The sequence below is a fragment of the Narcine bancroftii genome, chromosome 3 (genome assembly GCF_036971445.1).
Source record: "Narcine bancroftii isolate sNarBan1 chromosome 3, sNarBan1.hap1, whole genome shotgun sequence".
NCBI lineage: Eukaryota > Metazoa > Chordata > Chondrichthyes > Torpediniformes > Narcinidae > Narcine > Narcine bancroftii.
The window spans coordinates 299,657,245-299,682,522 of record NC_091471.1 but is presented as its reverse complement, the minus strand read 5'-3'; the positions used below and the strand labels follow the sequence as shown (position 1 = coordinate 299,682,522).

General features: G+C 43.1%; 1 protein-coding gene across 2 annotated transcripts in view; it reads right to left on the bottom strand.

The window, feature by feature from the left end:
- The window catches only part of LOC138758976 (unconventional myosin-If-like), a 126,457-nt gene that overhangs the window by 36,435 nt on the left and 64,744 nt on the right, over positions 1 to 25,278 (bottom strand). For both annotated transcript variants that reach the window (XM_069928671.1, XM_069928670.1), the window contains 9 exons: positions 23,497 to 23,580; positions 19,482 to 19,649; positions 17,260 to 17,345; positions 10,397 to 10,478; positions 8,499 to 8,605; positions 6,249 to 6,347; positions 3,161 to 3,305; positions 2,649 to 2,763; positions 920 to 1,089 (listed from right to left, as the gene is read on the bottom strand). In XM_069928671.1, coding sequence (XP_069784772.1) covers positions 920 to 1,089; positions 2,649 to 2,763; positions 3,161 to 3,305; positions 6,249 to 6,347; positions 8,499 to 8,605; positions 10,397 to 10,478; positions 17,260 to 17,345; positions 19,482 to 19,649; positions 23,497 to 23,580 — 1,056 coding nt within the window. The remainder of the gene's footprint in view (positions 1 to 919; positions 1,090 to 2,648; positions 2,764 to 3,160; positions 3,306 to 6,248; positions 6,348 to 8,498; positions 8,606 to 10,396; positions 10,479 to 17,259; positions 17,346 to 19,481; positions 19,650 to 23,496; positions 23,581 to 25,278) is intronic.

Here is a 25,278-nt window from a genome sequence, read left to right as displayed (position 1 = left end):
GGTTGGGGTGGATTTTTATGCGATTCAGATCACATTTTTTTCTTATATTTGCACTAAAAATGGGTACTAACACCAGAGGACATATGTACAAAGTTAAGGGAGGGAAGTTTAGGGGAGACATCAGGGTGGTTTTATTTTTTACACAGAGTTGTGGGTTCCTGGAATGTCTTGCCAGGTATGGTGGAGGAGGCTGAAACATTGGGAGCATTCAAGAGACTCTTAGACAGACTCATGGATGAAAGAAAAATAGAGGGTTATGGGATAGTGAGGTTTTAGTATGCTTTTTTTAAAAGAAGGAATATATGAATCGGCACAACATCAAGGGCTGAAAGGCCTATACTGTGCTGTATGGTTCTATGTTCCACCTGATCTCCACCGACATCACACAGCAATGTTCTCTGAAGCTCAACACACAACTATTACTAACGCTGGAGCATACTCAACTTTTGGAGGTTGGGGGAGACATACAACAAACAAATATCACAGGCTTACAGGACCAAGCCTCTAATGCAAACTCTCACCCTGGCTCCAGCAGTCCACATAACTGAGCATCCATTACATAGTCTACCTCTGGCCCTTCTCTCCCTCCCCTTCCACCATCTGACTTTCCCAACACTCCCCTCCCTCCCTTGAAAAATCTGTGAGAATATCACAGGCTGACCTGCATCAAATGTTGTGACATGTTCAAGACAATAGATTCTGATTGAGGTGCGTCCCGACCATGTACAAGGGTTACTGAGGCTGGTACCCCTGCAGAGCTCATGGGCTCATTTTGCCATCAATGTTTGGCAATGATATACTTGAGTATAGCCATGTCCACGATGAAGGTTATTGGTGGGAGGGACAGGAGAGTTACTGAGAAATGGAACGTGGAATACAAGACCACCTTTGTCCACTCTTTACAGATATCGACTCTTACCTTGAACCTCCGATCAAACTTTGTGACCGAGTCTGCAAAGTCTATCCTTTCCCGCTTGCCCAGGAACTGCCGGAGTTCTGGTCTATCCTCAATGCCAAGGTAGTCACCAACAAAGTTTCGGTTAATACTATTCCGTCGTCTCTCTTTGAAGTTGTAAAGGATGCTGGAGGCTGGAATAACCAACAATAAAACTATGGAAATTTCACCAACACAACAGAGACTGGAGTCCCATGGAGGAGAGAGGTTCTCTCTGACTCTAAACCAGTACCCTGACCCTAAAGTACACAGGCAGAGCATTGTAGATACTTTAAACTCGGAGTGAACTTCAAGGAGAATGGTTATAAATTTCAGGAGGATCTGGATAAGTCAGTGCTGTTGCTTGGAAACATAATGTGGACAATGTGAAGGGAACAAGGAATGTCAACTGAAGGAGCAAATATGAGAGAGGTACAGACAAACTTCGGGGTACAACGTCCACACTCAATCAGCATGGCAGAGAAAGCACTGGTGGTCAATGTGGAACAAGGCTTAAAGCAGAGCCTGCAAAAGCAAGGACTTTAGACACAAGGTCAGTCGCATCTGGAGAACCGTCTGGGTCTGACCCACATCTGAAAGGATGTCGGATGTCTGAGCCACAACTGGAGGGATATTTGGGTCTAACCCACACCGCAGGAATGGCGCAAAAGCCCTGGAACAGGTGAAGGAAATATGTCCCAGGATGATCCAGGGATGAGTCACCAGTTCGGCAGACAGATATGGAAACTGCAGATGTTCTTCGAACAGAGGAGGATGTGAGAGATGAGGTGTGGACAGAAGGAAGAGAGGGACTGATCATGTTGGTGAAGGGTCAGGAACAAGGGACAGAGAGTAAAAGGGATTAGAAAAAGGAGCAATGCAGTGACAGAAAAGCTTGAGTGTGAGTCAGATTCTGGATCCATTGCAAGGATGGCAGGAGGCAGCTTCCATTGCTACTGTCAACAGGTGGTTCATCAGGTCTGGTAAGGAAGAAAATGGCGAGAGCACAGAGAGAGTATATCTGCATGGAGTTGGCAGGGTCTAGCTTCCCCGTGACCTGGCTTTTCTGGGATGTGCTTCTCTCACTAGTGGGAGCAGGGGTGAGGGAGAAAGTGCTGGTGCCAGGACAGGGCAGAGGCTGTCAGAAGGATGCATAAAATAGTGGCATGTGACACTTGGAAACTGGAATTGTGAATGGATGTTTGGTCTAGACTCTAGAGGTTGTCAGAGGCCATGAATCAAGGATCTATGAGTTTATATAAATGTAGGTAGTGCAGATGTGTAATTTGTATTACAACCCACAAGAAGACCATGACAAAAGAAGAACATATTTCTGGAAGGAACGGAAGGAGTTACTGTCGAGACTGCACTGGGATCACTGGGTGGAGCTCTAAGATAACCCAGTTTTCAGATGTTCCAGGCTCAGGGTTGTCTGATACTGGACTATCCTTCAACGATAGAGCTGTGTTCTGGAAGAAGAGGGGAACCATCAGGGCTGAGTACAGACAATTCAATGCGCGGAGACCAACAGCTCCTTCAGAGAAATTGCAGATGGCCACACTCCACCTGTCCACGCTGCTTGAGTGAGGAATGCCATGGTAGAGACAGAGTGAACATCTGTCACAGCTTCACACTGTGAATTGGACCAATCAAGTAACTGGTGTCTGACATTCTTCACCCACATTTAACTTGCAATCAATTCCAGAAGCCTTACCTTCTTCTCTCATCTGTTCATACTTTCTCCATGCTATATACTTCCGCCACGCTTTCTGAAGGACTCTTGCGAATCTATCAAACTTCCGTTCTCTCATTTCCTCCAACAGGAAGAGCTGGAATTTCACCACATTGGATCATTAACGACAGAAGTGGATGAGTGGGAGGGAAAGGAGAGGGAGATCACGGATGGATGGGTGGATTGTGTTGAGACATGTAATTACACCACTAGGGCACCAGGGGTCATCTCGGTGACCTTGTACATAAAGCAGTCCAGAGCTACAGTCTACCCTTCCAGGTTTGTCTTGCAGAGAGACAAGACCTCTTAGTGTACATATTAGTTTATTATACTCGCACTGCTGTTGTGGTACAGATTGCTGGTCGATATGGTGAATGGTCAGTCAAAGCTACTCTCCATTAGCCAACACCCATTGAAAAAACCACACCCGTTGACAAACCGCACCCATCAACAGCTCATTAACAATGTGAACTTTATCCACAGCAATCACTTACTGATTCTGGATTCTTTATAAAGATTTTACTTCTGCCCATCTGGTACTGGTCAATATCCATGTTGACCGAACGAAGCAAATGCTGAGCCCCTTGGCGCTCGTCGCCACGCCAATTGGGCCAGGTCTCTGGTGTGAGGATAGCGTACCTGTAAACATGACACAGCACATACCCCACATTCATTAGTCAAAGGGAAGCTCCACATTAGTGTGTACACATCATTGCTGCAAACACCGAAACCTTTTCTGTTCTATGTCACACTTTGAGAAACATCCTATTTCCAATACCCAAGCCCATACTTAACTCGGTAAGCCCAGTGACCAGAGTTTGACCAGTTACACATTTCAGTGTGTCCATCCACCGCAATTCACCTGCATCATCGTTTCGTCACTTGAAATCACATTTGCAACCCTCTGTTGCTGAACAAGGTAGAGTTGCAAACAAACATTTCACAATAATATGAGAAACAGAATCAGGAGGGGTCCATTCAGCCCTTTGAACCTGTCCCATTATTCACCTTGATCGTGACTCTACCCCCTGTTCCATAACTCAAGATTCAGAAATCTCAAAGTCTCTTTCTTCAACACATCAAGACTGAGCCTCTTGAATGCAGAATTACAAAGATTTATCACCCTTTGAGTGAAGATCTTTTCTTCACACCAAACAACTGGCCGCTTATTCTGAAACTTCTCTCTGGTTCCAGACTCCTTCCCCAGCCTTGGGCAGATCAAATCCTGTAAGAACCTTGTAAAGTTTCAGTGAGATCTCCTCTCTCTGAATCTATTTGACCTCTCTTCATCAGTAAAGATGCCATCCTAGGAACAACAACATGGCTCTTTGTGGCACTCCCTCTGGCAGGTTTGTCAGTACTGCACAACCAGGTTCCTCTGAACATCAGGCCTCCACGATCTCTAGCCATTTACTGAATGCTCTGCTTTCCTGTTCCAATCACCAAGTAGATGATTGTACATTTCCACAAATTTTACCTGCTACTCATACAGTTGGTCTACACCCTCTTCAAAGCCCCTTTACATCCTGGCACCACCCATCACCCCAATACCACTGGCAGACGTGGGACAGAATCACCTCAGTTGAATCCTTGAACAATTGACTGCTTCAAGTGCCCACACACCATGACTTGACAGCTGTCTGAGAGTAATGGGTGAAGTGTGCGACACCTCCTCAGAGTGTTGTCCTGATCTGTTGTAGCTGCACCCTGACATGGGAGATATCATTCCTGTGGCCATCCCTGTTGCAGTGGTCCCCAGGCAAAGCTAGGCTCTACCCAGTCACCCTGAACACCTCAAACAATCATAAACATACACACAGTTAAAAATAGTAAACCTACTGCTCAAAATTAAAAACTACATTTATTTTAAATATGCCTAATTTGCTAATTATTGGTTTGATTAATTTACAAGTATCACTCGATTTACAGATGTTTGCCTCACTAATGTTGGTTTTGACACGATTTTCTCTCTGGATGGGTCTTTGATTTGTGAAGCTATTTTGGGTATCCCAGACTATCTTTAACAAGGAACACACTGCACCCAAATACCCTGGAAACATTTCACACCATTTTCTCCAACCACACAAAATATCTGCCAGGAATACTTGCCTCTCATAAATCAAGGAATATCTACAACAAGAGCAAAAGAAAAGGTAAATGAACAAACCGCTTGGCTTCAAATTCCAGTATAAAGATTCTTGAGTCCACTGTCAAATTATGGCTGTGTGGTGAGGAACTGCCCAGACTGAGTGCCAAGGGTACTATTACAGAGATGGTCTCACATTCCAAAGAGTCTGGCCTGAAAATTCCATCATGAAACTTTCATAATTAAATTGATGATCTGATTTTTAATAAAAGTACATTTCAGGGCAAACATCTCACCACATTAGTCTCTTAAAATTCACTTTCAATTATAAAATTGGTGACAAATTTCTTCTAAAAACCTGAGGTTGTCGATCACTGGCATCTGAGCTCCAGCAGGCCCAGTGCCCCGGCTCTGAATCCAGAGTGAGCAAACTCATGCACTGGAGTTTGCTGAAGACTCCCCCACTATTCACTAATGAGACAGAGATTCCCCAGGGTTTGGTAACTAGCTGAAGGCTCCCCCAGGTTCTGATAACTCACCAGAAGTTCTCTCACTGGATTCAGTGACACAATCAGGCCAATAATTCACAGTTCAAGCAACTCTCATAACTTAACCAAAGATAGTAAGCCAACAAAATATAACTGAAGAACAGAAAAACTGCAAATACCGGAAATCTAAATAAAAGCAGAAAATGCTGGAAATGTTCAGCAGGTCAGGCAGCTATGGGAAGAGAAACAGAGCTAATATTTCAGGTTGAGGAACCTTCATCAGAACTGCTCTGACCAAGGGTCCTCAACCTGAAATGTCAGCTTGTTTCTCTTCCCACAGAGGCTGATTGACCTGCTGTGCGCTTCCTGTATGTTTGGTTTGAGCACACGTGATAGGCAGCTGATTGTACTAGACCAGATCATGCTTCAATCTCTGGAAATTAAAAATAATTGACTAAATACAGCTGGGGCAAATCTTGGAGAAATGTACACACTTGTTCAGAGAGATAGTTTTGGGATCTTTTCTTTCCCTCATTACAAAAATGTTGAAGGCTTAGGGAATTTTTTTTTTTCCATTTATTATTTCACTGGATATCTACAATCTCAGCAACGTCAGAACCCAAGTTGTGCTTCCGAGGCAGACAAGAGTCAACTATTATTGTGGTCTGGAGTCACTGTTTGGTTTGACTGGGTGAAGTTAGCAAACACTCTTCATTGAAGAGTGTTTTACACCTGTTCAGGAGTTTTCTTGTCTATATTGTAATTTATTTCACATCACTTACATTCCCAGTTTAGCAGGAGGGATTTGATCTCACAAACTTACCCTCTGCTCTCACAGGCTAGCACTGCTTATCTGGTGATAAGAGCACCAGAAAGATGCCCACCCAGAATTGGTATTACTCTCCAACTGTGGGTAAAGACAATGAAGGAACCCCAGTTCTCTGTTAGTTAGAGCACTGTGTCAATTAGAGGAGAGATCTGCCTCAGTAAGAAGCTTAAACAAGGTACCTCTGTATAAATTTAGGGAAAGGTCTTCTGTATGCAAATCCAGCTCGTCGTACACGGATATTTTCCTTCAGTCCTAGGTACTCAACTTGATGCTTCACTCTGAGAGAGTTTGGTTTGAAAACAAAGGTTAGAAACAATATTATTTCCTCAGTCAATAATAGGAATTTTGACTTTTAGTTCGAGACATGTGGGCTTACCAAAACCATTTCCAAATACAGATACATTCACATCAGTAATGTATGTGATGAGCAATTCATTGCAGATAAACAACACTTTTGCAGATGCTGTGGTTGAAGCACAATGAACAAAAGTGCCAGTGAAACTTAATAGGTCTAGATATGACTAAAAGCAGCAAAGAGATATGATCAATGTTTTGGGCCTGAGCCTTTCATCAAGGTATGAGCAGAAAGAAGGCAGGTGCCTGAATAAAAAGGTGGGGAGAAAGAGGGAAGGGGCAGGGAGAGGAGAACAGCTAAGTGGTCATGGGTGGAGGGCAGAAGAGAAAAAAGTTGAGGAATGTTGGGGGGAGGGGAATAGGATTAATGTAGCGAGGTTAGCACAATGCTGTTACATTGCCCAGCATTCAGGACTTGGTTTCAAATCCTGCGCTCTCTGTAAGGAGTTTCTATGTTCTCCTCGTGTCTGTATAGGTTTCTTTCGGTTGTTCCTGTTTCCTCCCACACTTCAAAACATACTAGGGGAGTAGGATAATTGGGTGTAATTGGGCAGCAAGGGCTCATGGGCCGAAAGGGCCTGTTACCATGCTATATGTCTAAATTTAAAATAAAGCATCTATCCAGTCATCATATTGGCCCTCATATCAATGTAACCACGTGAGAAGAATCTTGGCTTCAGGGTTGTCCTCTATTGCCTGATCAAGAGATTGAAGCTTCTGCGGAGGGAACTTGTTTTATCAAGGCCGAGTGGTTTGCTTTTGCTTCTCAGTACTCGTGCATTTGGTCGATTGACCTTGTTTTCAAGGAGATTAATCGTCAGCATGTAAGAAATGGAATTGGGCCATTGCTGGTAGCACAGCGATCCAGGTAACCCCCCAATGTTTAAACTGAAGGATTTCACTCATTCATTCACATTATTTTATGAATCAACAAATGGCACAATTATTAAAGTAACGTCTATTTTGGACACATTAAAGTAACATAAGGGGTTAAACAGGAGTCTTCAGATGCTGGGGACATGTAACACACAAACATACTGGTGAGCTTTTGGTCAGAAATTGTTGGAAACAAACAGCAAGTCAGGCGGCAGACAGACAGAGCCTATGAGTTCTACTGAGGGTAGATCATTTGAGGTTTTCCCCAGAGCAAGGGATTCCAAAATTCGGCAGCATTGGTTTTGGTGAGAGAGGTAAGATTTAAAAGAGACCTGAAGGGCTCCTTTTTCACGCAGAGGATGGCAGGCACATGAAATGAGCTCCAGAAAAAGTGGGTATAACTATAATGATTTACAGACATTTTGACAGATATATGGATAGGAAAGGTTTTGAGAGATGTGGCCAAATGCAGAAAAATGGGACTAGCTTGGCCAACATGGATAAGTTGGGTCAGAGGACCCACTTCTGTAATATACAACTTTGGAAATTTCCTGCCAAAGACCCTTCATTCATTGTTCTCGACAAAGTTGATTGAGCTAAAACATTAACTCTGGTTCTCCCTCCATGAATGCTGCCTGACCTCCTGAGTGTTTCTTGCATTTTCCATTTTTATGGACTGAATCTAGCTCCTCCCAGTTCAGGTCTGTGGAAATTCCTTACACTGTTTATCCAAGGCAGCTGGAATGTTCCTTCGTGGCTGATTTTCTGATTTTAAGGTATGTTATGTAGGACTAGATGTTAATATCCCTTATTGCATTCCTGAGACTTGCTGCCTAGAATCTGTGGGGTAGCCAAGTGAATGGTGGCATCGACTGGGTTATCAAGTAGGCGCACTCCACTTGTTTCGCTGATAGACCCACGACACCTCCGGAGGTGAAATCCCGACGTCCTGGGCTCACCCCCTAGATGCCAGATTACTATATTACTTGACTGATCCAGTGGATAGAAAAAGCAAACCTCATCAGGTGGACCTACACATAAAGTCCCCCTGGGGTCGTGTGCAGCCCAAATACAAGACTCTTTGTCGTTTCCCCACATGCACAGAGACTTCTCTGGAGAGTTCAGAGGGAGAAAGAGACTTGTCACACTAGCAAATGTTCTTTGGTGGGTCATCAGGCAAATGACCCAACAAAACGTACCTGCACATTTCCCAGTCTTTGGATTTCTTTGTCTCGTTGGGTTTTATGCAGCGGATGTAATGCGGAGTGCACTTCATTAACCTGCCCACTAGGTCATTTGCTTGTTTCTAAGTCAGAGGGGAGGAATGAACAATTTAAAATAATTCTGCAGTTTCTCTGCTCATGAATTCCACATGAAAGGAACACAAAACTCTTCCACCCCAGGAGTCTGCTTGGCTGGTGTATAGACTCAGCCATCTGATTCAGAAGGAGCAAGGACACCTGTTTCTCTGTGTTGGTTCCATTGCCTGATCTTCATGTGGCTTGAGCACTTAGCAACAGGCCTCCCAACTGGTCTATTGCTTTGGACATACAATGGCCCACACAATTGGTTGAAATCCTCTCCCAACCCCCTCCACAATTTAAAAACAAACATTTCAATTATTTTCCAAACATTGCCCGCCTTGTTCTCGCAGATGCTACCTGGCCTGCTGAGTCTTTCAAACATTTTCTTATATTATCTCAGATTTCCAGCATCTGCAGCATTTGACTTTTCACCAGAGCTTCCTTCTTGCCTCTACTCTGCTGGAGTGCAGCTTTACACCAACCAGTGACACACTCAAGGACAAGGCATCTGATTTGCTGCTGCTGGAAGGTCATGGTCAGGGCCTGCATGAGTTGTGGAATGAGTTTCATGGGTCCATTTACACGACCCCACCTGAGCTCCGCCACTGGCCCTGGCACAGCTTCCCTTGGGATTTCCAACTGCAGGCGGGCCTTGGGATGTGATGGGACGTGACATTAAAAGCGGCAAAGCCCAGGATTCAGACCAGCCTCCCTCAAGCAACAAACACACATGGATTCAAACAGGGCGTAGTGACGTGCTTCTCCCAGCCTCAGCCTGAAAGGGAAAAGGAGAGCAGGAGGATGCTCTTCAGCCCATCCAACCTACTTCATCATTCCATGTGCCACCTCAGCTACTCCTCTCTGCTCTTTACTCCCACATCCCTCCCAAGCTCTCAACTCCCCGATCATTCACATTACACCATGGCTAGCGTGCAGTTAGTGCCATGCTGTTACAGTGCCAGTGACCAGAATTAGAATCCAACGCTGTCTGTAAGATGTTGCAACTTTCTCCTCGTGTCGACACGAGTTTCCTTCAGGTGCTTCGGTTTTCTCCCACCCTCCAAAATGTACAGGGTTTGTAGATCATTTGGGTTAATTGGGTGGCACAGGCACGACGGCCAAAAGGGCCTGTTTTACCATGTGGTATGCCTAAATTAAAATGATTAAAATCCTAATTGACCTTCTTCTCTGTGATCTGGCCCCTACAAATTTCTGGAGTGGAGAAATTAAATAAATAATTGTTACATCAACAGTCACCACATCCTCCCCCTACCTTTAACAAAGCAGGAGGAAAAGATAACTAAAATAATTAATTAGTAATAAATAACTCATAATAAACCATAATTAGTAATCACACATTTCCTTCAGAAAATCATGCAAGCTTTTAGTTTCCTAGCTGCCTGGCTTACTTAATCAAATAATTATTGAGCTAAACCACCACAAAACTAATTTCTCATGTCATTAAATCTGAGCTCTTTCAAACACCAGCTTGATGAGGCAGGAACTGCTGCAGCCTGTCTCGCAGGGGAGCAGCATGAGGCACTGAATGCTACAGCAGACAGGTGGCAGACAGGAGCTAGCCCTTGGTGGGGATGGCTCCACAGCAGGCTAGACTGGGTCTGAGAGAGGTCCTGCTGGGATGTAGGGGGCGTGGCTGTGCCACTGAACTTGCCGTCACGCCGCTCTCTGCTGCGCACAAAGTCGAGGGCATGAGTGCTGCACCTACAACACTGCCTCATTGACCTCTCCGCTGAGGACAGTGTACACCGTTGATTGCAACTCATGAGCTTTACCTTAATCTTGGAGCTTGCCGTGGTTGGTCTGCCTTTCTTCTCATTCTGTAGGTTCTCTGGGAACAGTGTTTGAATGAAGGGGCTGGAAGAAGAACCACCCCACAGATTAAAAGAAGATCAGCATGTCCTGTCATTTAGTGTCTGCCACAGGCAGTCCCACACAGCCCTCAACATCCCTAGCAGTGGCTTGTTCCTCTGCCTTGCCGACTAAAAACATTCAGTCCCCTTCTGAACAGAGTGACAGGTGTAGTTGACGGGAGATCAGAGATAGAAGCAGGCAAAGGCCATTCAGTCCATCACACCTGCACTATTACCTCAGCACCATTTTCCAACACCAATTCCAAATCATTTGTTTTAAGCATCGCAAAATCATTCGGTTTCTGCCTTGAGGAACTCAGCAACTGAGTTCCAATCTCTGTCAGGTAAAGAATTCCAAATGTTTAGTCCTCTCTGAATGAGGGAATCATATTCCAACTTGCTCCTGATGCCTTCTGCCAATTCCAGGAACTAGGGAACACAGGAACTGTTCACCCCTGGTTCAGTGGCTTCGCTTCTTATTCTTTCAGGCTCCAGGAGGAAAGGCCCAAATCTCTCACAGGTATCAGGCATGTGATCACAAGCATCAAATGCCAATCCTTTGTTGCCGACCCTGTTTCCAGAGACATCAGTTCCTTCCACAAGTAACTCAGACCCACCTCACCAGGGCCCCAATGTCACCTCTCCAGTATTAAAACTGACATCGTTGCCCTCACTGAAAGCTTCTTGCATGAATATATTCTTCTTTAACTCAAAGAAACAGAGAAAGAGGAAGATAGAGGGAGAGGAAAAGGGAGGGGGGGGAGAGAGAGAGTGCTGAGGGTAAGGTTTCCTGAATGGCCTTGATCACATCGGAGGTTTACATCTGGAGTTCAGGTTGTCGATGAATCGAACAGGAGTCTGAGTGGCTGCAGAGGCTGTGGATGTGCTAGAGGCAAATCCACAGTACTCAATTACTCTGAAGGGACTCCCTTCTTTCCTTTATTGAGATTAGAATCGACCTGAGCCAAAGGAAAGAAAAGATGGGTGGCAGTAATTCACAGCAGACTGTGATTGTTAGTGGGTGTGCAGCATTAACTAGAACTTCCAACAAACAAAACAGGTGATGCTCCAAATGTGGGGAAGTGTTATATACATAAAAATTGGACAAATCAAATTTGCTGTAAAAGAAAGATGAATTAATTACATTGATAGATAATGTTTTGTGGATGTTAAGAATCTAACTGGAGAAAAGTTTATTTTGCACCTGGTTTGTGCAGTGAGGAAGAATTGATGATGTAATTGCAAATGGCCAATGAGGAAAAATAATCATAACATGATAACATTTAGACCCAGTTCAAAGGTGATGAGGTTCAAAGTGAAACCAGGGTCTCAAATCTAAATAAAGAAAATGGGAGTAATGAACAGGCATGGAAAGATACAATGCATGAATTGTTATTTCCTTTAAGGCCAAAAATCCCAAAGAGGACATGATTAATCCGACAGGAGAAATTAAATAGTTTTATATCAATGAAAGAGGTTTATATCCTTGCCAAAAATGCAAAAGGCTAGGAAAGTGGATCAATTCAAAGCTCAGCAAAGAATGATTGAGATATGGATAAAAAGAAAATGTGAGTATGATTGTAGTCGAGGGAGAGACAGAGAAACTGACCCCTCAAGTGTTTTCACAGCTTCAGGGAGTGGCAAAATGTCAGGTGACCCATTCCGTGAGTGTCCATTAAATGTCTACTTAGGGTGGAACGACCTGGTGGGCCAGAAGAGCCTTTTGATGTGCAGTCTGCCTAAATCAGTGGTTTTCAAACTTTCTTTCCACTCACATACCACCTTAAGTAATCCTATGCCATCAGTGCTCTGCGATTTGAAAGGAATTGATTAAGGTGGTGTGTGAGTGGAAAGAAAAAGTTTGAAAACCCCTGGTCTTAATGATGAGAGGTCGTAGAGAGTGAGGATGCTCTTCATGGACACAGGACGGTGCAGAGTGAGCATGCTCTCCATGGGCACAGGATATAGTGCAGAGTGCACCAGGTAGGAGGAAGTAAAATTACAGCTAAAGGAATGGATTTCAGGAAGATGGAAGTGTTTGGTCTCCACACCTAAGATGTGCCAGATATCCACCACACTGGTTTCAGGGATCACAGATTTGGCGATTAAGGAGGTTGTTGCTGTATACACCAGAATTTAGAAGAATGAGAGAATGTTTCATTGAAACTTACAAACATCTTAAAGGGGCCAACAGTCTAGGGTCAGGAAGAATAAAGGGGTTAGCTATGCAACTAAGGAAGTGGTTCTACACTCTAAGTGACCTCCCATCTATGTGAAGACAACTATGTAAGGATGCTGCCTCAAGAAGGCAGCCAACATTATAAAGTTCCCCATCACCCTGGTTACATCCTCTTCTTACTGCTACCTTTGGTCAGAAGGTACAGAAGCTTGAAAACCAATAGCTCTCGGTTCAAGAACAGTTTCTTTCCAATAGGATCTGGAACCTCCATTTGTTACATCAATCAGGGATTGCACCTGCACCACAAAAGGATTATCTACCTAATTGTAAAATCTTTTTTTTCTTGCACAAGGAGTACTATGAATATTATTTATCATGTTTTTTGCACCTATTTAGGAATATCGTTATACTGCAACAAGAAAATTTTCGGTGAATATGTACATTGCACAATGTGTATGACTATGAGCTCATTATCATCAACTTTACCCAAGAGAGTTGCAGAGGCTTAGTCATTGAGCTCCTTCTAAATGGAGATATGTACATCTGCAGACACAGGATCGAGGAATGTGGGGGTAGAGCAGGAAGATGGAAGATCAGGAATGATCTCAACAAAAGGGGAATTCAAAAGAGGGTGAGTGGAAGGGAGGACGCTAATTGGTGATGGAGAAGGAAATGCAAAATCCTACATTTGAAGGGACGGATAGGAACGTAGGAAGTAGGAACAGGAGTAGGCCAAAAATGGCCCATCGAGCCTGCTCCACCATTCAATACGATCATGGCTGATCTAATTTATGACCTAACTCCACCTACCTGCCTTCTCCCCATATCCCCTAATTCCTCTATCATATAAAAATTTATCTAACCGAATTTTAAATATATTTAATGAGGCAGCCTCAACCACTTCCCTGGTTAGAGAATTCCAAACATTCACCACTCTCCGGGAAAAACTATTTTTCCTCATCTCTGTCCTAAATCTACTCCCCCGAATCTTGAGACTGTGTCCTCTCATTTTAGTTTCCCCGGCCAGCTCAAAAAACCTTCCTACATCTATCCTATCCATACCCTTCATAATCCTATATGTTTCTATAAGATCTCCTCTCATTCTTCTGAACTCGAGCGAATACAATCCTAGACGATTTAATCTTTCATCATGTCAACCCCTTCATCCCAGGGATCAACCTAGTAAACCTCCTCTGGACCATCTCCAAAGCCAGTATATCCTTCCTCAAATATGGAGACCAGAACTGGACACAGTACTCCAGGTGCGGCCTCACCAGTACCTTATACAGTTGCAACATTACCTCCCTACTCCTGAATTCAATTCCACTAGCGATGAAGGCCAACATTCCATTTGCCTTCTTAATAACCTGCTGTACCTGCAACCTAACTTTTTGCGATTCATGCACAAGCACTCTCAAGTCCCTCTGCACAACAGCATGCTGTAGTTTTTCACCCTTTAAATAATAAAGAGAAAAAAAAACATTTCTCTGACAGACCTGTAGAGACAGGGCAGTTGGAGCACTTTGGGAATCTGTGGTGTAAAACAAGAGGGGGAGGCAAGTTTGGGAGACATCAGACAAGGGAAGAGAAAGTACCAACCAACAATGAATTCTCAAACAATTAAACTCACCAAAACAGAGTGAACAATAGTACAGCCCCTTTGGCCCATAGATGTTGTATCGATTGATGTAAACCTACTCAACAATCCAAACCTTCTCTCCATCACACCCATATTTTTCTTGCAACCCCCATAAGAGTCTTTTAAATGTCCCTATAGTACCAGCCTCCACCACCATCCCTGGGAATGCATTTCAGTACCTATTATTCTGTGCAAAAAAATCCTACTCTGATGTCTCCCTAAACTTTCCTCCCCACACTTTGTACAGATGTCTTCTGGTATTGGGTACAGTCACCTAGGAAAAAGGTGCCTCTCGTGTTCTTGTAGACCTCTATTAAGACCTTCTTTGCTCCAAAGAGAAAAGCCATAGTTCTGTTAAATTTGCCTCATAAGACACATCCTTCAATGCAGGCAACATCCTGGTAAATTTCTGCATCCTCTCCAAAGCTTCCAGATCCATCCTGTATAGAGGCAACTGGAACAGAACACAATATTCCAAGTGTGGTCTAACCAGAGTTTTATAGAGCTGCAACATTAACTCACAGCTCTTGCACTCAATCCCCAATTAATGATGGCCAGCATACCATAAATCTTCTTAAATATCTGATGAACCTGCACAGCAACCTTGAGCGATCTGTCGATTTGGACTCCAAAGTCCCTCTGTTTTTCCACACTGTAAGAATCCTACCATTAACCACGTACTCCATTTTCAAGTTTGACCTTCCAAAATACATTACTTCACACTTATCCACATTAAGCTCCATTTGGCACTTCTCCATCCAATTCTGCATCCTGTCTACATCCTATTTTAACACAACTTTCAACACTATCCACTACAACTTTTGTGGCATCAGCACCCATCCTTCCACTTGTTCATCCAGGTCATTAATAAAAATCACAAAGCTCAGGGGTCATATAACAAATCGCTGTAGAACTCCACTAGTCACTGACCACCAGGCAGAATATGTTCCATCCTTTAATATCCACTGCTTTCTGCAGTCAAGCCAATTCTGAATCCACACAGCCAAGGTTCCATGGATCCCATGCCTCATGACTTTCTGAATGAGTCTACCATGGGGGAATCATCAAATGCCTTACTAAAATCAATATACAACACATCTATTGCCCTACTTTCATCAATTTCTTTTGTCACTTCAAAAACCTCAATTAGGCTTGTGGGGAATGCTGAATATCCTGGTGATATTTAGCTTCTCTAAATGCTCATAACTCCTGCCCCTAAGAAACCTCTCCAATAGTTTGCCCACCACTGATGTAAGACTCATTGGTCTATAATTCCCAGGATTCTCTCAATCACATTTTAAACAAATGGGACAACATATAACATTCTCCAATCCTCTACTACCTCTCCTGTGGCCAGGGAGGATGCAAAGCCCCAACAATCTCTTCTCTCACTTCCTGCAGTAACCTGGGGTATATAATGTCTGGTCCCAGGGACTTATGAATCTCACTTCTTCCTTTTTAACCACAACATAATCCAGCACATATGCTTGTTTGATACTGACATCACATTGACCAAGGTCCCGGTCTCTGGTGAAAACAGAAGCAATATCTTAATTTACAACCTCTCCTACTTCCTCTGCCTCCAGGCACACGTTCCATCCTTTATCCTTAAGTGGCCCTATCTTCACTCTAAGTCATCCTTCTTCATGTATGCAAAGAACAGTTTAGGATTTTTCTTAATTCTGCTTGCCAAGGTCTTCTTGTGCCCCCTTCTAGCTCTCCTAACTCCTTTCATAAGTTCATTCTTAACTACCATATCATTTTCATGAGCCCTTCCCGACTGGCTTCCTGAACCTTGTGTATCCTTCCTCTTAATTAGTTGTCAACTAGGGTTCCTTACATGTGTTCCCTGTCTCAGTGGGTTAAACCTATCTAGAACCCGACACAAGTGGTCCCTTAAATTCCTCCCCTGAGAACATCTGTTTCCAATTTGCTCTCCCCAGTTAATGCCAAATCCCAATGTAATTGGTTTTGTCCCAAATAAACACTTCCCCATTTTGTCTATATCTATCCTTGTCCATAGCTATGCTGAGGTCAGGGAGTTGTGGTTACTGTTTTCCCCCACCTGACCAGGTTCAAGATCCACCATGTCAATTGTCATTGTTTTCAGTCAATGGTGCTCCCAATAGTGACCAGGTATTCCATGCTCCAAGACAGACTCAATTCTGAGACATTCCATTGGATGTACAACAAAGTCAATGAAAAGCGTGGAGGGAGAATTTTGGGCACGTTGTTGGATGTTCATACATCATGCACTGAATCACAAGGGAATCTATGGATGTAAAATGGTACAACTCCATCCTGGTTGAGGGGATTATATCACACAAGAGTAGAAGCTGCCTCAGAGGGCATGCAGCTCAATTGGTAATATTGATTTGAAGCCAGATCCCAGAGGTGCTTACGACAGAAATACCAACCATATATATCAGGTGGAGACAGACCTTAGACCCGTGATCTGGTATAGATCTTTACACAGATCCAGTCCAGTGTTTCTCCACCTCTGTATAATGTATCCTCTCACCATGAATATTTTTGAGGATGATGGAATATTTTCAACAAAATAAACATTTTGGACAGTTGTGACTTAAACCAATTTTGAGATCATTTAGGCTGAGAAGTCTTTTTGACTGTAATGCGCATGGTTTCTACATAGTTCACATTTCATATTGGTGGAAATATCATGGAAGATAACATCTGTCTGATGTTAGTGGATGATAATTTGATCTGAACACTTGACATTAATTTTCCTGATACATTATCGTGAATTAAATTGAGGAACAGAGAGTACATGCAATGTGATTTTATAGTGATTAGGTGTGAGAATCATTTACACCGATCTCAGAGTACTGGTATAAAAATAACTAACACATTACAAGAGAATCAACATCCCTAGAGTATTCAGAAGTTGAAACCAATGAGAACATCTTCCCATAAATGCAAGTAATGGAGAGTTAATAACCTACTTACTATTCACTGGTTTGCATTAGCTCGATCAAATCGGTGAAGAGGACATCTCTGTTGCGCTCACAAAATCCGTTTACATCGTAGGACACCTGCAGTGAAATAATTTAAACAAACCTCAGAAGTAAGCTCCCTGGGAAGTTAACGCTCCCTTTCCTCTGGCCTCCCTGGCTGTGTGTAGTGACCCTCATGCTTATGGCGTGCAGGTCTCTCTCCTACTATAAGTAATTCCCCCTGAAATCACAGGGGGATTGAAGTCTCATGGGAAAGTTAGGATGCTAAAAACCCACCAACATTCCTTGAGCCCACCCTCTACATTGGAACAAGGAAGACCAGTGGCCCACTCATGGAAGGGGTATTACTATATCCAAAGGGTAAATGAGTTTCTCACATTTCTTTCCTCATGAATTTTACGTTTTGTCCAAGTTTCTCTCCTTGCAGATTTTTCACTTTAAACCACAAGATGTAGGAACAGAATTAAGCTATTCAGCCCATCGAGTCTGCTCCATATTTCAAATCATGGCTGTTGTATTCTTCCTCAACCCAATATTCCTGCCTTCTCCCCATAACCTTTGTCAACCCTCACTATCAAGAATCTACCAAACTCTGCTTCAAATCTACTAAATGACTTGGCCTCCTGCAGTCATGTGTGGTGACCACAAATCCCAGTAACATGGAAGCGCATCTCACTAGTGAACTTCCTTTGTGTGTAAGCTTTGTGTTTTGATCAACTGTGTTTGGTGGAAGCTCGCTAATCCTACCACAACTCGGTTGACCCAACATTTAAAGATGGGTGCAAGATGGTGAGGTGTAGAGCTGGAATCTAACTAGTCCACTACTTCCCTGCCTGAGGAACATTAAACCTGACAATGACTTGGAGAGTGGACAACATTTGTCACAGCATTGTACAATGCATCACCCAACGATGCTTCATGTGGTATTATCTCTCCCATGTGGTGGTCTTGAGTTTCAGACATCCTTTGTTGTTTCTTTTGTTCATTGCTTCAATGAGTAATTTGTACCTTTCATCTCATTGAACTTCCTCTCGGCTTGAGGTTAGCGGAATTAATTTTGTTATGAGCCCAGAGGACTCCAAAACCCAGCAGCAATAGATATTCACCAAGACAAATGGTTACTTAAACAAAAGTTGCTTTTAATTATCTTTAAACATGAAAACAGGATCAAACTCTAACTCATTACTATTAACTTAACTAACTTAACCCTCTTCTAATTCTAAGCGCACGTGTATGTAATGTGTGAGTATATTCAGAAAAGTTCTTTGATTCACAGTCCAGTCTCACTTCTCATTCCTCCAAGTTCACTGGTTGCAGGAAATTCTTATACTGTGCACAGAATAGAACATTTATAAAGTTCACCAGGCTTTGGTGCTTGAAAGGTAAATGGTTACCACTCAGGAAGGTTCTTGCCAGTTTTCATAGAGAGATTTGTTGTTTGCTGGACACAAACTGATCCCTTTTAATCAGCCACGTCAGTGTCTTGCTGAAGAAACTTGTCCCATCAGGGTTTTCCAGATGATAACCTCTTTTTTTCAGGTCACCACAGTGTTCCTTTTTGTTTCCCTTTATTTCAAGTGAAACATTAGGCAACCAATTCTCTCCTCTTGTATGGACCACGAGGGCTTTGACCACTCACACCCATCTTCAAAATGGGGTTTTTTCACAAACTTGCCAGCTTGTCCTGTTCCAGTCCCAGCTGCTGCTGAACTGTAAGAACTGCAGAACTGATCTCTCTTTCTCTCTCTTACACATACACAGAGAAAAGCCTGTTTTACTCTCTCTGCTTGCTCCACCTAACCCTCTTAGACTGACGAGTTCTTTCATCTGTTGCTTTTCAAAACAACAATCCATTAGTGAAGTCTCTATAGGCACTCCCCAAAACTTTTGCAAAGGCCCTCAGAGCTGGCATGTCTGGCTTGAACAGAGCTCCATTATTTTAACTGAGGTCTGTTTTGAAGTGCTGGTATCTGACCTACACTGAAAACCCTGTCACACTTTATCTCCCCAAAACATATCTATATACAATGTAAAACACAACATATTCCGTCACAATTGTGAATCAAGATTTACAATGGATTTTTTTCCTCAGTTTCAATCAGGTTCAATCAAACAGTTAAAGGGAAATGGAAGTGGAAGAAATGTGATAGTCAAATACCAATGCAGGAGGAGTATTAGTTCAATTGAAACCCTGGATTGTGCAAGAATAGTTACCTTTCCAGCATAGTGATGGATTATAAAGCCTTGGTTCCAGCTGTTAAAGTGATCATGACCTCCCACTGCAGCCTGGAGTTTCTGCAATAGTGTTGAATCCGCCCCTTCTCCTGTGGCATGCATTGTCGCACAGACATCATCCAGGACACACATAATTCCAGGCGGACTCTGGAAAGAAGAGCACAAATTCCACTGTGCACACTGAGGAATGGATGGTGGGGGGGGGGGGGGGGGGGAAGATCCCTTCAGTTGCCTCAACTGCAGAACCCAACAAGGAGCTTCCAGCATCCACTGGTGTGAATTAACAGTCATTAACGTGGGACCAAAGTACAGAAATGTCTTTCCTCAGTGGGGGAATGAGACTGTGGCCCTGAGGTCGATGGAGGCTGGGCATTGGATAGATTTAAGGTGGAGATGGATAAATATTTGAAAGATGGAGGAATGGAGAACCATTGAAGAAAAATAGATCAGCCATGATCCTACTACATGGCCTCTTTGTGATCAGGAAATGTCATCCAGAGGATGTTAATTCCACGTGAATCTAAAAACTGTATAACACCCACAGTACTCTGTCATGGTCAAAACCCAAACCGATGCAGTGTCAAGACTCAAAACATCGATCATCTCCCACACAGATGCTGCTCAGCCCATGAATTCTCTTAGCACATTACTGTTTGCTCCAAAGACCATCATCTACAGATTTGATCTTTAGAGGCACTCTGCTACCATCGGGAAAAAGGTACAGAAGCCTAAAGATGAGCATTCAGTGGCACAAGGACAGGTTCTTCCCCACTGTCATCAGATTCCTGAAAGATCAATGAACCAAAGACACTGCCTTACTTTGACCTTTCATGCACCATTTTTGTTAGGTGGTTTATATGAATGTTCGCACTGTGACGCTGCCACAAATCAATGAATTTTGTGGCTTGTTCATGACAATAAATTCTGATTCTTGTTAAAATGGTTTGTTACAAATTGAGTCTGGTCCCCACTGAAGGACATTTATCTGCAAACCTACGATGAGTTTAGCTCAGAGATCATCTCCAAATAATGAGGGCAGGAAGGGCTCCAAAAGAGCCTCAGGCACTGAAGGCTTCCTGATCATGTTCGAGGTTTGGATCTGGAGCTCTGTGCGGCTGTGGGAATGTTGGACGCAAACCCACGGACATTCAATGTCTCCGAAGGGACTCTCTTTGGCTTCTCTTTCTATCGTACTGTAAGGAATGTCAGACCACACACATGGTGACTGGCTTACGGCAGGCAATTTCATGTAATATTAATTATTCTGTACTACTACATGACAATAAAGGAATTTTGAATCACATAAGTGCTCTCCTGCACTGCAAAATGAGGATCTTCAGTACTTTATCTGATTCTGAAGAAGCATTTCACCCAACACCATCATCACCACTGAAATTGCAAGGGAAGGCCACTCCTTATAAAGGCTTGCTAAGGAAGCCAGAGTATATGAATAAAGGTCTTCCAGATAATTATCTCCCATTATGGCCAGATCGCACAGCCTCTCTCATCCTTATGTTTTATCTCACGAAGCAGGTCTTCCCAACATCCACTAAATTTCACCTCCAGAACCTTGATGAGGTTGGTTTAAAAACATACGAGACATCCTTTGTTTCCATGTGGAATATTTTGATAAGTTTTCATAATGAAATTAATAAAAACACTGTCTCTACTGATGCTGCCCTAATTAGTTCAGTGTCTTTGATCTTTATTTAGGAAAGTGACATAAGAAATAGGATCAGGAGTTGGCCACCTGGCCCATTAAGCCTGTTCAGCCATTTAGTAAGATCTGGCTGTGGACTCAGCTCCATCTCCCTGCCTTTTCCCCCCAACTTTTAATTTACCTACTCTGCAAAAATCTATCTCACTCAGTCTTAAGTATATTTAATGAGGCAACCTCTACCTCTTCTTTGAGGAAAGGATTCCACAAATTCACTATTCTCTGGGAAAAGAAGTTCCTCTGCACCTCCATCCCAACCTTAAGGCTCTGTCCCTTGGTTTGAGTCTCACAAACTAGTGGAAACAACCATCTTGACTCGAACTTGTCTATCCCTTTCACAATTTTCTATGTTTCTCTAAGTTCCCTCTCATTCCCTTGAATTCCAACAAGTGTCGTTACAGGGAACTCAATCTCTCCTCATTGGATGACCACCTCATCTCTGGAATCATCCTGGTAAACTTCCTCTGTACCTTCTCCAAAGTCAGTATTTCCCTTTTCTAGTGAGGAGACCCATCACTCCAGGTTCTAATTCCCTGAACTTCATTTTTTACTATAGATATCCAAACCATTTCCACTTCCATCTCCCAGACAGAAGGTCCCAAAGCACTACTTCTTTCTGGACAAGAGTCCTGACCAGCCACCCTCTACCACCACTTCCTCTATCCACCTGGCAGAACTTTCCCTCACTCTAAACAACTTCTATTTTGACTTATCTCAATGCCTTCAAATCAAAGGAGTAGCCATGGGTATCCGCAAGGGTCCCAGCTATGCCTGTCCGTTTATGGGTTTTGTGGAGCAATCCATGCTGCAAGCCTACACAGGCAAGACCTCTCAATTCTTCCTCCACTATATTCAAGACTGCATTGGGGTTGCCTCTTGCATCTGTGATGAGCTTCATTCACCTCGCTACCAACTTCTGCCCCGATCTCAAATTCACCTGGTCCCCCTCCAACAACACTCTACCCTTTCTGGATCTCTCAGACTCTGTCTCAGGAGACATATTTTACAAGCCCACCAACTCCCACAACAACCTTGACTACACTTACTCACACCTAGTCCCCTGCAAGGTTTCCATTCCCTTCTCGAAATTTCTCCGGGCTGCTGCATCTGTTCCCAAGATGTGTCTGGTAGTTGGATCATGTTGTAAGATCATCTGAAATGTTCGCCTTCTTCCACAAACGTAGCTTCTCTCCACCAGCATCAACTCAGCCCTCACTCACATCTCCTCTATTTTCTGATAATCTGCCCTGGCCCCTTATCCCCTTAAATGCAACTAATACAGTATTCCCTTGTTCTACCTATCATCCCACCAGCCTCTGCATCAAACACATGATCCTCCAGAATTTCCAGCACTTACCACATGATCCCATTACTAAACACATCTTCTCTTCTCCTCCCTTCTCTGTCTTCCATAGGGACCACTCCCTCCGTGACTCCTTCATGTACTCATCCCTCCCCACAAATTGTCCCCCCCCCCCCCCCGGCACCTTTATCTATGGCTGCTGGAAGTGCCCTCACCTCCTCCCTCACCACAGATTGGGGCCACAATAGGCCTTTCAAATGAAGTAACCCTTCACCATGCATCCCCACGAGTGAGCTACTGCATCTGCTCCCTTTGTGGCTTTCTCTCCATTAGAGAGACTGGTCACAGACTGCTTTGCTGAGCACCTTCGCTCTGTCCGCATCAGTGACAGAGATCTCCCAGTAGCCAATCATTTCAATTCTGCTTCCCACTCCCATATTCATATGTCTGTACATGGCCTCATGTAGAATCCCACCAAGACCACCCATAAATTGGAAGAGAAACACCTGATTTTCCATCTGGGCCCTCTCCAGCCGGATGGCATTTACATTGACTTCTCTGGTTTCTGCTAACCTACTCTCCATTCTCCACCCCCCTCCCTTCCCCTTGTCTTCTTTCCCTCTTCCCTCTCTATTCACTGAGCTATCCCTCCTCCCTCTCCCTACTGCTGTGCCCTCCCTCCCTTCTCCACCTATATTCTCCTGCCTATAGGACCATAATCCTCTCCCCACCTCTCACCTTTTTGTTTGGACACCTGCTGACATCTTTTCCATACCTTTATGAAGGGCTCAAGTCTGAAACATACCTTTATCTTTTCTATTTAAAGCACACTGTTTGTGCTGTCGAGTTTCTCTAGCATTTTGATTTTATATTACTCCAGGTGGGACCTCACCAGTACCCCGTACAGCTGCAGCAGAACCTCCCTGCTTTTAGATTCAATCCCTCGAGCAAAGAAGGCCAGCGTGAAGGCTTACCTTGTTTTCAATCAGATCACAGACAACTTTATTGTTGAAGTAATCAATAGGTGACCACTTTATTCCCTCCTGGACATACTCTTCCTGTTCATTTGAGAGATAGAGTACATTTTAACAGAGCTATAAACTAGACACTGTCACAATTATAACACTTTCCCCATCTTGGATTTCAAATTATTTCCACAATATAGTCAAATAAGACATTGGTCAACCTAATATCACGTTAAGCATGAAAGGACGACTCCTTAAAGCCACAGGATTTGAAGTGGTTGAACTTTCCCTTTCCTGCGGATCCAGAATATATATTCACAAACCATGCTCATATAAATTTGCTCCCCCATCCCTACAATAGCTTGGTGTATTTAACCATTGGGTGTCTGATTGGAGAATTAATGAAAGGAGTGGAGAAAGAACAGAGATTCCATGGAATTATTCTAGACCAGTCTTCCTGGAGAACACACCACGAACATCCAGTGGTAACTGATAATCCTGGGGCTAAAGTGGGGTAGGAATTTCAATAACTCCTATCACCAGAGGGAAAAATACTTGGCAAACCAATGGGGCCAGAGCCCGACCGGTCCCTTAACTTGACTGGCTGCCTCCTTGGGCCTTGAAGGAAGTGGCGGCAGGAAGAACGATGTTTGGCTTGTAATGTTCTAAAACCAGAATGATGCAGAGTCTAAGGAACACAGTTGAATGACTAAATATTTACAAACATTCTTTCCCAGATGCAGCATGAGTGAACTCATATTTTCCCACAATGAACTCTATGTCGAAGATTTCCCTCACACTTTCCCTCAGAAATTGGACTTTGCTCTTATAGGGTGTGCTAAATGGGTGATGTGGTTTGCACCATCTCCCAATCAGGGGATCCCATAAAACTCTAAAGGTGGGGAACTTTTTTTAAATTTTTTTTTATTTTTCACACCATAAACCACATTGACCAAGATACATACATTTTCCTTTTCAAATATATACAGTGTCATTTTCTCCCCCCCTCCCTCCTCCATCCCACCCTCCCTACCTCCCCCCCCATTCATTTAAAGTACAAAATCTAAGATACATTAAACCAGTCATACAATGTTGTCATTCAATAAGAATAAACAAGAAATTCCACTGAGTCAATTCTTTTCATTTCCTTCTCCTTTCGTTAATTTAGGTGGTAGATGTCCCCGGTAGGTTTTCTCTATTGTGTTTCATGTATGGCTCCCATATTTGTTCAAATATGTCAATATTATTTCTTAAATGATATGTTATTTTTTCTAATGGAATACATTTATTCATTTCTATATACCATTGTTGTATTCTCAAATTATCTTCTAATTTCCAGGTTGACATAATACATTTTTTTGCTACAGCTAGGGCTATCATAACAAATCTTTTTTGTGCTCCATCCAAATCAAGTCCAAATTCTTTGTTTTTTATGTTACTTAGGAGAAAGATCTCTGGGTTTTTTGGTATATTGCTTTCTGTGATTTTATTTAATATCTGGTTTAGATCTTCCCAAAATTTTTCTACTTTCTCACATGCCCAGATTGCATGAATTGTTGTTCCCATTTCTTTTTTAAAGCAAAAACATCTGTCAGATACTGTTGGGTCCCATTTATTTAACTTTTGAGGTGTAATGTATAGCCTGTGTATCCAGTTATATTGTATCATACATAACCTCGTGTTTATTGTATTTCTCATCGTTCCAGAGCATACCTTCTCCCATGTTTCCTTCTTTATCTTTATATTTAAATCTTGTTCCCATAAAGGTGGGGAACTTTACCTTTAATGAAA